The sequence below is a fragment of the Callospermophilus lateralis genome, chromosome 4, assembly GCF_048772815.1.
Source record: "Callospermophilus lateralis isolate mCalLat2 chromosome 4, mCalLat2.hap1, whole genome shotgun sequence".
NCBI lineage: Eukaryota > Metazoa > Chordata > Mammalia > Rodentia > Sciuridae > Callospermophilus > Callospermophilus lateralis.
This window is the reverse complement of record NC_135308.1, coordinates 83,733,630-83,749,460: the sequence shown is the minus strand read 5'-3', so window position 1 is coordinate 83,749,460 and position 15,831 is coordinate 83,733,630. Positions and strand designations below refer to the sequence as shown.

Sequence of the window (15,831 nt, the reverse complement as noted above, 5' to 3'; positions counted from 1 at the left end):
TATTTATTTGCTAACAACTCTCAAATTTATATCTTCAAAATCAAGATTACTTTCCTGAACACCAAACATTCATGTTCAGCTGCCTACTCCATACCTGTACTTGCATTCATCTCAAATGTATATTGCCAAAGCTGAATCTTTATGTTTCCTCAATTCTGAAACCTCTCACCTGGAGTCCTCTCTCAATCAATTGCAACTCTATCCTTCCAGGGCCAAAACCTGATGTCATCCCTGACTCCTTTATACACTCTTATTCCACATTCAATTTCTTATCAAATCCTATCACCACTTTTCAAAATATATCCAGAATCTGGTCTTTTCTTCCTCCCCTTTGTTGTTACTGCTGTGGACTGAACTACTAGCATGTCTTGTCTGGATTACTGTAAGGACCCCCCCTGATGATACACCTGTGTTTTTGATTGCCTCTGTACAGTCTGTTTTCTAAAAATTAAAACATTAACACAAATCAGATATTTTTAATCTTTTTCAAACTTTGCTATGGCTGCCCATTTTACTCAGTGTAAAAGCCCTTTTACTCAGTGGATTATGAAACACTGTAGATCTGACATCACCTGTTATTCTTCCCTTCCCTTCCTCTTCCTTAGTCATAGTGACCTCTCTGCCAGTCATGGCAGAATATGAATATGCTAGTCATGCTCTGGCCCCAGGATCTTTGCAGTGCATGGGCTGCTTTTGCTACTGGGCACATCTTCCTAGAGATAACACAAGTTAACTCCATGCTTTTCAAGTCTTAGCTTAAAAATGTCCCTGTTTGAATGAAACCTACCCACCAAGAGAATCCTCTCCTGATTCTAGTACTACTAATCTCCTTTACTCTGCTCTATTATTTTCTCTTAACTCTGGCTAAAACACTCTGCAATTTTGTGCCTTATAGCTCTATATTCTGTTCTCCATCCCCCTGATTAGAATACAAGCTCCACAAAGGTATGGATTTTTTGTCATTGTTATATACTTCCATTTCAAGAACCTATAGGAGTCTGAAACAGTAGGTATCAATTAATATTTGTTAAGTGAATAGAGTTTCAGTGGCCTGCACAAGTTCACACGGATCTTAGATCAGGACTGGACCTTAAAAAGTGGGGAGGGGAGAGGAGGGGGCATAGGAAGGGGATAGGAAAGGCAGCAGAATACAACAGACACTAGTATGGCAGAATGAATAAACGTGGATGTATAACCAATGTGATTCTGCAATCTGTACATGTGGTAAAAATAAGAATTCATACCCCACTTGAATCAAATGTATGAAATATGACATGTCAAGATCATTGTAATATTTTGAGCAACCAATAAAAAAAAAGTGTAAGTTCAGAGCTCCACACTCCAGCCACAGTATAAAACCAACTCTTTCCTTATGGTACTAAGAAAAGATTCCAGTCTTCATGCAGTTGATTTTCATATTCAGAAATGGCCATTGTTTTCCACTTTCATGGCATCCCATGTTTATCTGCTTCATTGTTTACGCCAGCCATGCCTTTAAATACATTTTTAAATTTCCTCCTCTTCCTCTTTCTTCTTTTTCCCAGGGTTTGAACCCAGGGGCACTTAATCACTGAGCCGCATCCCCAGCCCTTTTTAAAATTTTTTATTTTGATACAGGGTCTTGCTAAGTTGCTTAGGGCCTTACTAAGTTGCTGAGGCTGGCCTTGAACTTATAATCTTCCTGCTGTAGCTGTCTGAGCTGCTGGAATTACAGGCAAGTGCCATTATGCCCAGACTCCTGTTCTTCTTGTGGATTCCATTTAATTGAGTTGTTTCATTAATCATACCAAATAGGTATGGATCATTCTTTTATTCCAAATATGTCTGAATGTACCCAAATATAACAGATCCCTATTTATGGGCTTCTTAAAATGTCAGGATTGATAGCAAGAAGGCTTGTAATTTGTAAACAGCAATCCACTGCTTTACCATTCCAATAGCAATATTTTCTAAAATATTAGCTTACTTAGAAAACACACAAAAGAGATATAGACACTACATCTGAAATAAAATTGTTACACAGTTTAGGTCTGCAGAAATTGTACATACATAAGTAAAAATATACTTCAAAGGTTGGATAAAATATTAACAAAACTTAACTTACCTAGCCATCTGCAGATGCTTTTTCCTAAGAATGATGAGGGTAACAAGAAGCAGTCCAATGAGAAGTGTGCTCAGGATGGCCAGCACGGAGATCACTACCACATTAGGATTCATCTCTGTAACTAAAGAGAAGCCAGGCATTGCAGTTATAGGCTCCATAATATGGAAATGACGGGACCATTCACAGCTTTTCATCTAATCTTAGGAGCAATGAACTTATGCTGATTATAATAGCAAAACATGAAACAACTTAAGCTAACAATGACCTGTGCTCAACTATGACTTAGCAGACTGACAAATGGTGTTCAGGTGGCTGGAAGAATTGAGCCTATTTCAAAAGCCTCCAACATTCAGGATGTTCTTTCTTATAAGGAGAACTATAAAATGAGAAGAATGCCATGGTTCGAATACATTTGAAAACTATAAATCTACAAGTCATTATCATGTATTATCATTGTTTAACATTTTCACAAGCTCAGAAGGTGGCAGGTTCTTATTTTATGCCCATGACTTTGAAGTCAGAAAGTGCAACTGAATACTTTGCTCACAATTAATAACGTATATGAAAAAGACACAAGTGAGCTACCATCTGCTGCAGCACTTAACACATTACTGGAAGCAGGCATTCTGATGATCTGTAGCCATATGCTCAGAGGTTTTCCATCTGCACAGCCCAAGAGATTAAACCTATTAATAAGTTAGAGGGTCCTTAAGAACAGGGGTTGTGCCCTTTTCATATGTTTTATATAATGATGGGTCTATCTACTGTGGCACTTATACATTGGCTAGTTCTTTATATTGTATGAATGAGCAGGATATCAAAGGCAGGTAAATTTGTTGAGTGGATTTACAAAGCTCTTCAAAATGGGCCAGAAGAGATTTGAACCATCCTTTGCATGGATAATAAAATTAAGGAGCTAATCCCTAAGGCTCTGATATTTGCAACTTCCCCTTTGGACCAGTTGGGCTCCGGTTCATGGATGGGGTGCTTGAGCAGACAGAACAACAGTCTCATGGTAGAAAAGGTTATTCAGGTATGCTTGAGTGCTAACTGCTATTTGGGGAAGGCATACTTTCTACCCTCTGGGTGTCATTTTTCTCACCTTTAGATAAGCTTAATAAAATCACCTGTTGCACTAGGTTTATGTGGAGATGTCAAAGAATAAGAGAAATTAAAGTATACCTAGAAAGATGTAATAGGATGTAGAAAGGAGACACATTAAACTATTTTTTTTTCAGGTCAATTTTGTCCTGTCTAATGAAAAACGAAGAATTAAAAATAGAAAGCAAAAAAAAAAATTAAATTAAAAATAAAAATAAAAATAAAAAAGCTTTATCCTTCATCTTTTGAAGGGCATCTAGGTTGGTTCCACAGTTATAGCTAGTGTGAATGAGCTGCTATAAACATTGATGTGGTTGCGTTACTATACCTAATTAGAATAAATATATAAATTTTTTTAAAAAAACTTATTGCGTGAAGATAAACTCCTTTTTATAATAAAATAATATTTTAGAAAAAAACTGCATTCCAGTCACCACTGAATATAGCAGTTAAATAGAGGACTAATATTATAGAAATGAGAGTGAACCCTGTGAAGGGATAATAGCAACAGCGGCTTTACTTCAGGAGGCTTCACAGAAGTTCTCAAATTGCAGAATAAGAATAACCAACCAGAGAGCAACCAAGCTGAGTTGATGGGGGTCCTGTGCCACGATTGCACAAGAGGATGAAGGTGGTGGCAGCAACCAGCATTCAGACAGCATATGCTGGGGCTTTCTGTGTTTTATTTTTATGCTTCAAAATAATCTAAAAATGCATATATTATTCTTCTAGTTTCACAGATAAATGGCAAAGGCACAGAGACAGTAAATATATTTTCTTAAATCAGGTATTTTAGTAAGTACTCTGGGATTGAGATTAAGTGCTTCCTGACCCCACAACTTGGATTTTTTCCCCCACAAGGGAACCTTGGTTCTATTAAAAGGACAGATGATACATATTTCAAAAGAAAAAGTAAAGAACATGTGGAAAGGAATAACTTCTAAAGACCAGATTCACTAATGTATGTAACTACCCATGGTCGAGACGGCTATAAAGGTGGGGACACTGGGACTGTCATGGCTGAAGCTGGTGACACTGCAGTTGTAGGCGGTGGCAGGGAGGAGGCTGGAGATGGTCACGACATGGGACGAAACAGCAACGGGCTCCTGGAGATGCAGAAAATAAAAAACGCTCTATCAACTCTTCATCTATTTTGTCTTTAAAATGATTTTTCATAGTTGAGAAGGTAATCTGTGGACATTATAAAAATGTTTAAAGACACTCTTCTTTCTCTGTTCTCCTTGTACCCACTTCTCTTCCATGGGAGCAGCCATTGTTGCCAGGTATTTTTTCTTCTAATATTCATTTTATGGATGTGTAAACATATAAGACATAGTTAATCATAAATGATGTCACAGTTTCTACATTGTTTCACCTATTTTTTCTCTCTAGTTAGCATATTTTGGCACTCCTTCCACATCAATACAGATTAAACTGCTTTATTCTTTTTAAGGGATGCATAAAAGCACATTGCATGGTCATATTTTATTTTGCTAATGCCCTATTATTGATGAAAGTTTAAGTGATCTTTGACTTTTTGTGCTACTATACACAATGTTACAGTGAATATCATTTTATACATGTCAGAACATATGCATGTATAGACATACTTAATTATGTATGTATATGTGTGTACATAAAAACTATGTGGACATAAATAAATATAATACACTCATATATTTCTAGAACTTGGATTTCTAGGTCAAAAAATATACATTTTTAACATTGAAAGCTACTGAAAAATAGTCCTCCATAGACATTTTCCAAGTTACCCACCTGCCACCTACATGTGACAATGCCTATTCTCTACATTCTTTCCAACACAGTATATTGTATCTTAGTTTTATTTTGCACTTCCTTATTACCATAAGTGAGACTGAGGAAATTTTTATATGTTCAACAATGTTTTGTATTCATTTTTATATGAAACATGTGTTTGGGGTTGTTGGCTTTTATGTTTTTGACTTGTGGCAGTTATTTATATCTTAAGGGCCTTACTCCTCTGTCTGCATTTTTAGCTTTTATATGGAATATGTTATAGTTTGGATATAAGGTATCCTCCAAAGCTCCTATATTAATGCAGGAGGTAAAACAAATGGATTGTGAGAGCTGTAACCTAATCATTTTATCCTAGTTTTAATGGACTGACTGGGTGGTAACTGTAGGCAGAGGGATTATGGTTGAAGGAGTCTGGGGGCTTTTCCTAGAAGGGTGCATCTTTCCTGTGTCCTCTTCCTCTCTCTTTCTCTCTGCTTCCTGACCCCATCATGAATTGAGCAGGCTTTCTTCTCTGTTGGATCCTCCTGCCATAATGTGCTGCCTCACCCTGGGCCCAGAGCAATGGATTTAGCCATCTGTGGGCAGACATATCTGCCCCAAATAAACTTTACCTTCTTTGAGTTGTTCTCACTTGATATTTTTGTCAGAGAGGTCCAAATGCTGACTAAACAGCACCCCTCAAAAACAACGCAACTTTGTGCACTAACTTGGTAGAACAATGGCCAGGTTAGTGACAAGCACTCTTTTTCAGAAGAGGATCCTGCCTAAAGAGAAAATAGCCATCAGCACTAATTTACCGCTCTCATATCTTCTACTATTCTAGAAAAGTATAATTTCTGGGGAAGAAAAACTTGCTAAGAGAACTCAGTTGTAGTAAGTAGCTGACTGACCATTATGTTCTTGAAGGAAGACATCACTGGAGTTACAGAGAAGAAAATCCACTACTGGCAGAGCCTTTATTTTCAAAAAGGATTCTTAGACCAGAGCTCAGCACAGATCAAAAAGAGATAAATTTTGTAGAAAAGAATATCAAAAGGGTAAAGGAATCAAAGTTAATTATCTTGGCATTCAGTATGAAAAGATTTATACTCCCTGCATTCCCTCTCCCCCTCCATCTCATGAGCTTCACTGTTTAAAAAGCAGCAATGAATCAGGGTCATAGTATCAGCCTGTACACTACAGGAGACTGTGTCGCTTACCAACCTGCCACTTTCCTTCTACCTCTGGCTCTAAAATATTTTTTCTTGCGGCTTTGCTACACTTAGAGCTGCTCTCTTGGCTTCCATTCATCCCAACCTGGTGAATAACACAGTGTTTTATTGTTTCTGCTATTTGTGATTCTAAAAATTATTCCATAACTATCAAAAAATATACTTTGTTTTTCAACAAAATTATCCTCCTTACTAACTAGATGTGCGTGTTTCTTTTAAAGTCTCTTAGTAGAATGACTTTCTTGTGGCACTTTTATTTCTACACACATGTGATATCTACAATGATATGAACTTTTTTTGAAAGCAAGTATAGATTCTACCATTTGTTCTATACAATTGACAATTGGTTCATATTGGTTAAATTGTATTTTATATGGAAGCTTCTTTTTTTAAAAAAAATTGACAATTGGTTCATATTTGTTAAATTGTATTTTATATGGAAGCTTCTTCATTCTCTTGATCAATTTAATGACCAAGAAGAAAAATGAATCAATTCCTTTATTCCTTGGCATGTCCTAGAGGAACTAAGGATCAGGAATAGAAGATAAAAATACAAAGATCAAAAAAGGTTATTGTAACATGAGCTTGTTCTAAGCATACTATTAATTTCTATCACTGAAACACAAAAGAGCAAATTACTTTGCGTAGTTCAAAGAAATGGGTGATTTTTTTTCCCCTCAGATAATTAACCTTAATCAGAATTAACTCAGAAAAAGAAAGTCAAAACGTACAGTACCTGGAGTTTGGTTTCCTGACTAGAGCCAACTTGCTGACAGAAGACTTCGAAGAAATCAGCTACTCCTTCTTCCACCCACAGCAAAGTCACTGACGTCTGGGTTTTGTTTACTGCAAAGAGTGACTTGGGAGGAGCTGGTTCTGAGGAAAGACAGTTTTTAAATTATTTAATGTAATTTAATGTGTTCCTTCTTATTTTACTAACAAGAAGGTAAATATATTTTTTTTAAAAAAATCCATATACAGGCAGTTAAGAGCCCATAAATATTTTACATTGCTTTTGAAATACTCGGAAGGCAAGAGGTTTTGCCTCTTCCCCCCTCCCATTTTATAGTTCTCTTTTTGGAACACTTCTGTTTTCTACTTCAGCTTTATTATAGCCCTCATCTAGTAATATTTTTTTTGACATCTGTCCTGGAGTTAGCATTGTCTTGATAATACAGAACTTTCTGGAAGAGATACAAAAATATGTACTTAACAAAGGCTGGGAAAATGAAAGTGGTGTGCTCCCTTCTAAAGAAAAGGTTCAGTTTGGTACTCAGCCAACAACCTGCCTTCCTTTCCCTAGAGCAAAGGGAGTTTAAAATACTTCAGTTAGAGGAAGGACTCGTGAAAATTTAGTCAAAATTAGGAAGGATTAAGCTAAACAGAAAATATGATTTTTTTTAAGAGAAAAGGATTGATGGAAGGTGACTTGGATGATTCATACAATGTTAGGGATAAATTTTTTATCTTAGAAATTTTGTCTTAATCAGTCAAGGAAGCTGGGATTCCCTCATACTCATTCTCAGTATCTGAGTCACTGGCTTGGTTGCCTGAGGACCCTGCCTGTTCCTCATTTCTAATAAGTGCTCTGCTGTCTTGTCCCTCATTACTAAATCTCTCCTGGTCTTCTGCCTGTGACCTGTCCTTTAGATAATGCTTTTTCCTCTAGTTCCTCCAGTAGGTAAAGTGCTGAGCCTGAATAAATATACAGGTATGAAGCGGGGGGTCCCTGTTCCCTGCTGTCAGAACCCCTTGACATTACTTGCTTGGACATGGTATATCTTACTTCCAGGTTCACATAGCCATATACTCTGCCCAACTGTATGTCCTCTTCAGATAACTAACCACTTTTGTAAGTGGTCCACTGCTTGTTACTCGATTTTATTTCACTTCCTACCCCACTCTCCCAAGATTGGTCCCCAGTGCCTGGATTTTATCAGTGTTTGAAAAAGTCCTGTAAAGCTGTTCACCTCTTTGACAAGTATATATCTTTTGTGGGAAGATTTGGAGTTTCTTTCTAGAATATTATCATGTAGCCCTGACCAGAAACAAGAAGTGTGTCAAAGTCAGTTTTGATTTGATTTATTGCAGGTAACTTCAACTTGAGTCTAACTAAACAGAAGCATATTTCTTTCCAGAGGCAACTTGACAAGGTTAGGCAGGAGAGCTGAAGGAAGAAAGAGATGAGTTAGTCTCTGGCAAGCAAAATTTGCAATTGATGTCAGGATCCCTTTTCATTTGCAATGAATTATCCACTCTCCAGACATTGCATTGCCTCACTTCTCTTCTGGCAAAGAAAAACTAGTGAAACCGAGAGTTTCTGATGAAACTCAGAGGTCAATTTCCACCCCACATCCTTCAAAAATTGTCATTGCTAGTAGGATCCTGAATAAGAGAACAAGTCCTACAGCAGTTCTGACTCATGTAAGAACGTGATCTTTGGCAGCAAGTGTAAGGTTCTTAGGGCAGAGTTGGATAATTTGTTAAGCTGATGCTGGATTTTTTTTTTCTTTTTAAAAAATGCGCACTACAGTATTGCTCCTCAGAGTGAATCTCTGGGACTATACTCAGAATCCCTAGGGTGTCTATACTTCACTTCTTGGTAGATAGATAAAATCAGTTTAGCTATCCAATATGAACACTGCCCAAATCCTAGTCTCTGAATCCAAATTTTTATGCCTGCATACTCAATCAATCATCTATGCCTACTTTGATATCTCACTATTACCTCAAACTCCTAATGGTAAAACTGAATCTGGCAGCCTCCCCTTCTCATAAATCAATACTATCTTCCACGACTCCTGATTCTCTTATGAACATAGACATTCTTTCAGTTGTCTAAGTGAAAAATGTTGAGGTTTCCCTCTTACTTCTCAGTCCCAGAGAGCATGTCTGCTGATGATTCTTGTCATATCTTCTGTTATCTATTTTTAAAAATATATTGCATGTCCAGGCACTTGTCATCACAGGCATTGATTGTTTCAGAGTCCTTTCCCCCTCCTCCCTACTGCTAATCTGTTCTTTCTTCCTTTTGTCAGTGATAACTAAAAGCAGCTTATGATGCCGCTGGCTCATGTTAATCCTGTCTGTGCATGTCTACAGTGTCATATCTAAATGCACCACATTTTAAAGATTTACTTAAATTGGCTGCATGTCACCTAGCCATTAGTTTTATCACCAAACTACCCCACAAGTGCTGGCCCCTGTTAAAGTTACTCTTCTCATTGAACTTGACATGAGCAATGTTCTTGCTCTCAACATGATTTCTCTTTATTCTCTGTATTCAGCTCATTCTGAGGTCAAGAAAAAGTCTTAGCTTCTCCCCAAAGGCTTTCTGATGACTTTGTCTCTTGATGACTTATCCCTTCAGGGATTTTCTGTTGGCTTAATTATCAACTATTTGATCTGAGTGAAGTCCCAATCCTACTAGATCCTAATAGATGTCATGTTTTATAAATTAATCTGTCTTCATCTTGAACTAGCCATCTGTAGGTACTCAATGTGTCTTATTTATTGACCAAATTTAAAACACGAGCCAGGATTTATTTACTAGAAAATTCAGAATTCCAGCATAAGTAACTCAGATATACTGTGGTTGAATTTTTATGTTCTCTACCTTTTCTTATGCTGATCATGTTGATAAAATATTCATATTTCAGTTGTGGAGTCAAGGACTATTGTGAATTATAAAAAAAAAAAAACTCTCTGTGGTCTAAGGAAGAGGGCATAGTTACTAGAGTAGGGATTTCTTTTTATTTGACTGAGAATGCGAGTCCAGGTGATCAACAGAATCCTTAGGAAAATCTCCAAATGATCTGGGACTTTAACAGCCAGGTGGCAAATTCTTCTTTTCAGGCAAAATATGGAGACAAGCGATTATTCCAAGGTCATGGCACCCATCATCACTGTATTCTTTCCCCAACTACATAGGCATGTGAGCTCTGTAGGTCAATGAGTAACATATCCAAGTCATTGGCTTGTGCACTATTTACTATCTTTGTGATAGGTGTATTCTTTAAATTAACCAGGCAGAAATTTGACTCTGGTATCCTAAAGGAAATAAAGTTATTATAGATTTCATTAGTGAGGGTATAATATGATTAAATTTGACTACTTGAGACAATATTTTTCCCAGAGAGTGTATTAAAATGCAAAATCTGTGTTGTACAACATAGCCATTAGCCATGCATAGAGACTGAGCACTTGAAATCTGGCCAGTCAAAAATGAAAGGTGCTGGGCTGGGGATGTGGCTCAAGTGGTAGCGTGCTTGCCTGGCATGCTCGGGGCGCTGGGTTCAATCCTCAGCACCACATAAAAATAAAAAATAAAATAAAGATGTGTGTTCACCAAAAACTAAAAAATAAATATTAAAAAATTCTCTCTCTCAAAAAAAAAATAAAAATACAAGATGCTATGAATGTGAAGTACAAATTGGATTTTGAAGTTTAAGCATGAAAAAAAAGAAAATATAAATGATTCTTTATATTGATGCTACTTTGTGTAGTCTTGGTTAAATAGAATATATTAAATCCAAGTCACTTGTTTCTTTTTTTACTATTTTTAATGTGTGTACTAGAAAATTAAAAATTACATAGGAGATTCTCATCATATTCCAATTGGACAGTACTGGGTTAGAGTATTCCTTCCTATTTGCTAGAGCAGAAGTCTGGAAATCCTTGGCAGAAGCTGCTTAGAGGACCCCTCCTTGTTGTTCATTTCCTCCCATGAAAAGACAATGTCAGCTTAGGCCCATAGCCTTGATGGTTTATGGGATTCATGTTTTCCATTCTCAGGCACAGGACTAAAAGTAGTTAATGTTTAAATTTGTTCAGGCAACTGTACATGATAAGGGGTATACTGACATGCAGAAACTTTTGGACTGGTCTCTATCTACATCATGGGAGGGATTGAATATCCCCAAATTTCATAGTTTGAAACCTCACAATGTAACTGTATTCGGAGACAGGGCCTTTCAAGAGGTTAATAAGTTAAAATGAAGCCATTAGGTTGGGCCTAATCCAATTTGACCAATGTCCTTATGAGAAGAGGAAATTTGGTCAAACAGATGCCAGGATGCATGCATACAAAGAAAATACCATGTGAGGACAGGCCAAGGAGAGATACCTTAAGAGAAAGTGAATTTGCTGACAACTCGATCTTGGAATTTCAGCCTCCATAACTGTAAGTAAATCCACAGTTATCAAATGAACAAGTGAATAGAATTTAATATATTCTATTTAACCCAAACCACACAAAGTAGCATCAATATAAAGAATCGTTAATGTTTTTTTTTTTCATGCTTAAACTTCAAAATCCAATTTGTACTTCACATTCCCAGCATCTTTTATTTTTGACTGGCCAGATTTCAAGTGCTCAGTCCCTATGCATGGCAAATGGCTGTGTTGTAAAACACAGATTTTTCATTTCTGCTTATTATTATTATTATTAGTTACACATGACAGTACAATGATCTTGAAAATTTATACATTTGAATCAAATGGGGTATAATTTCTTATTTTTCTGATTGTACAGGTTGCAGAACCACATTGGTCATACAGTCTGTTGTTTAAACAACTCAGTCTGTGGTATTTTGTTATGGCAGTCTTAGCCACCCAATATAGTTTCTTATTATAAAAAATATCAATTACATTCTATCTCATAAAACAGAAGTATAAAAAGACCCCAACAATACTATGAAGAGAAAATGAGATGTACACACATTTTATATAGGGTCAGGTAGATATTAGTTAGAGATCATCTCCTGGGTATCACTTTATATCTTGCTCAGTGACATTTTAAATCTTAACTTCTTTAATATTCCATATTCTAAAGTGTCAAATTTCCTTTTGCTTAAAATAATCCACAGTATTGATGAGTGTTGCATACATGGTAAAGGGAATAAATATGCTGTTTTTACAAAATACAACAAAGATATAGGTTTTCTTGCTTTTAGATAGTCTAAAAGCTTTCTAACATTGCTGGTGTTATATTCAACTATTTGGTCCTCCCTTTCCTTTTCTTTGCTCCCATTCAATGCCTCTCTGGATTTGGGTTGGGAATCTAATCTAATTTTATAAGAGAGTCAAGTGCCATGCACAGAACATGATCAGAATGAAAGGTTGTAATACAATCTCTACCATTTAATTTAGATTGGATTATGAGAGGCTCAAGTTGTTGCCTTGGGTCTCTAGGGAGTGAAAGTGACCTTCTGTGAAGTATGAGCTGGTATCATCCTTATTCTGTGCTTTAGCAAAAAGAAATCTCTTATTTTTCTTGGGAATTCCAAAGGAAACAGATGTAATGGACTTAATGTACCTTGGAACAGAGTGTAATGTACTTATTGTCTAAAATCTATCTGCTAGTTATTAGTGTTTCTTATTTTAATGTGACTCATTGATGTAACCACCTAGCAAATGATGTTTATGAGGTCATAATTATTTCCATAAGGACCAGTAGTTTCTCTGTTTACATTTTAAACCTCTAAGCTTGATAAGTCACAGTACAAATGTGTGACATTGGTAATAAGAGGAAGTCAGTAGAAAAGCACTGTAAAAATCATCTTAACCTGTGATCAGCATGACCAAAATCTATTTTCAATCTTTAACCTCACTGAGAGAAAATTTCTAGAATCTTCTGCATGTATACAGATATGAATTGGGAGTCTTTAAATGCTATATTATAGTCAGCCTTTTAAATTTTTATTTTTCTCAACTCAAGCAGTTCTAAGGTAAGCAGCATAAGTTATGTAACTAATATTCAATTTGGCCAAAGAAAACATCTGCAATGTAGGTAGTGAAAGCTGCATAACTTAAGTTCAAGTCACTGAAAAAAAAAACATCTGCAAAAGAAAGCACTGTTAGAAGGGAAAAAACAAACAAGAAGTCAAGAAATTATTCATGGTGAATTAAGATGTACATGCAGTAAAATTAAGAAGAGGAATATTTATATCAAACAATGGTAGCCTTTGTCAGACTTGAAGTTTATTAGGTCTTTTCTCATTAACTTAGGGAGATTCTTTTCCTAAATTCATTTAATCAGTCATTTGAATATTTTTAAATAATATTGGGAAATGTAAAAAAACATTCAGGCAAATATTTAGCACCTAAAAAATGCATTAAATTACATTTAGGTCCTTTTCATATACAAAACATAAGATTTTCTCAGGAATTAGAAATATATCACTGCCATTACTTTTTAAATATATTTTTATGGTCTAATTTAATGACAGCAAATATCACATCTCCTTCTATGAGTCATTGGGTGGGTTTATAGTTTTAGCAACTCAAGTAACTTCTAGAGATTAGGGAGAAAAAGTTCTCATTAATATTAGTTTCAAAACAAAATATCTGACTTCTTCCATTTTTAGATCTCAGGAATGAATGAAAATATATCTTTTTCTTTTCTTTTTTTTTAACCTAGCATTTTTTTGGTTAAATTTATGTACCACAAAATTTTTAGACAAAGATCACTACCTACTTTCACTGTATCATTAACTTGGTTGCCTTTATTTGAAATCAGGTTGAATGAAATTCTAAGACTTGGAATATAAAGATATTCTAGTCCAGATTTCCATTTTATAGGTAGGTGACATAAATCTAGAGGGCCTGAGTCACTTTTCTAATGTAACATAATGTGAGAATGAGAACTGATATCTAAAACCTCCATAAAAATAAACCTTCTAAAAATACGAGTATTTTCCATTCATTTCCGTATTGGGGTAACAAGGTCTCCTGAAATGTTACGATATCCAGAAAACTAACTTTTTCAGGATGGATACTTGCTGAGTATTCAAGTGTGAGATTTCACAGACATTGCTGTACAAGTCCACCATCCAGATTCTTCCAATATATTGAAAAGAATAAGATACTTGCAAGATATGCAGTCACTGCGTGGTGCTCAGAAGAAATGCTTTTAAAGAAGTGCTGACACTATGTGGCAGGGCTGTAGGCAGTTGGCAGTGACTCAGAGAACTTCAGTGGGAAATGGGGAGAGATGTGTTGAGGATAGGTATTGGCGAGTCTCAAGCCCAGTGCAGAGCAATGGGACAGTGACATACCTATCACTGAAATCTAAACTAGAAAGCAATATATGTGTGACTGCTGGTCATAAAGGTCTATACAAGAAGAATTGTAGAACCATTATGATATCCTACAAACCTAAAGAACATGTATGATTATCTCCTAAGAAGTCAATCAGAAGAGACTTTCACAGTTGCCATCATCACCCACCCTTCTGACTACCTCATCAGTGCCCACATCTCTTTCATTGTCTTACTGAAGATTCATCCCCAACCCTCAGCTCCTCTCCTGGCTGCCATCTCCTCTGGTCTAATCAGGGACGTCATTTAAAGCCTCACTTCTAATTATCCTGAATCACTGGTTTCCCCCCCCCCACCCTGCTCTATTGAATCATTCTGATTAGCTTACATTCAAGCTTTTCCCATTCTGTTGAAGAATAAAAAGAAAAGAAAAAAAAACAACAAAAATTCATAAATTCTTTATTATTCAGCTTCTGCTCACTTCCTCTTTTTTCCTTTATAATAAAATTTCTCAAAAGTTTTTCTATTCCAGCTGTCTTGAGTTTTTCTCTTTGCATTCTCTTTGAGCTCCTTCACATTGGATACTTTTGCTCACGTCTCCACCCAAATGCCTTTTCTCAAAATCTGCAGTGACTTCTAGGTTGGTTGCTCAGATCAGCGTTCAGTTCTCATTCTTCATCTTGCCTGACTTATCTGCAGAATGATAAGGTGTTCCCTGTACCATCAAGTCTCTTCTTTGCCTGGCTCCTATGATATCACACTTTCCTTGGCTCCTTCTTGCTTCTCTGACTAGTCATCCTCTTTTGCTGGTTTTTTCTTGTCACTTTTACTTCTTAATGTTGAAGTGGCTTGGAGCTTAGTCCGTGGATAGAATTCTTTTTTGCTTTCTTCAGTCTGTTTCTTGACTACTCTTAAATTTATTTCCATACATGAAGTCCGCACTGAATCCAAGCTCCTTAATCTAACAGCCTGTTCAGTGCAGTATCTCTTCTGTAATGTTTAACAGACACTTGGGACTCCTGACCAATCAGAGGCTGAACTTAACAATCTTTCCTCCAGATCACTTTGTCCTATAATCTTCAACTCAATAATTTGCACCTCTGTCCTTTCAATTGCTCAGATCCTAGGTTTTGGTGTCTTACCACTAATTTGGAGACAACATTTAAGTTCATCAGTAGTTTCTCTCAGCTCTGCCTTCACAATACATTTTTTTATGTGAGCACTTTTCATTGCTACCAGTATGATGCCAGCAATTTCTTGTATGGATAGATATCAATGGTCTCTTGACTTTGAAGAACTATATAATTGATCATAAAAGTCCAACCTGAATGGAACCACTGTATAACCCAGTGGTATCACTCCTTGGTATTTATCCTGAAGAATTTAAGTCAGCATACTATAGTGCTACATGCATACCCAGGTTTATAGCAGCACAATTCACAATAGCCAAATTATCAAACTAGCTTAGGTGTCTGGCAATGAATGACTAGATAAAGAAAACGTGGGATATATACACATTGTTTTATTCATCCTTAAAGAAAAATTAAATGATGTGTTTTGAAGGTAAGTGAATAGTACTTGAAAATATTATGTTAAA

General features: G+C 36.2%; 1 protein-coding gene across 1 annotated transcript in view; it reads right to left on the bottom strand.

Moving 5' to 3' along the window:
• Ptpro (protein tyrosine phosphatase receptor type O) overlaps nt 1-15,831 on the bottom strand; it is a 108,972-nt gene that overhangs the window by 39,853 nt on the left and 53,288 nt on the right. Inside the window, exons 13-15 of the mRNA XM_076855342.1 lie at nt 6,932-7,071; nt 4,179-4,311; nt 2,105-2,225 (exon numbers count right to left, since the gene is read on the bottom strand). Of these exons, the coding sequence (XP_076711457.1) occupies nt 2,105-2,225; nt 4,179-4,311; nt 6,932-7,071 (394 nt within the window). The remainder of the gene's footprint in view (nt 1-2,104; nt 2,226-4,178; nt 4,312-6,931; nt 7,072-15,831) is intronic.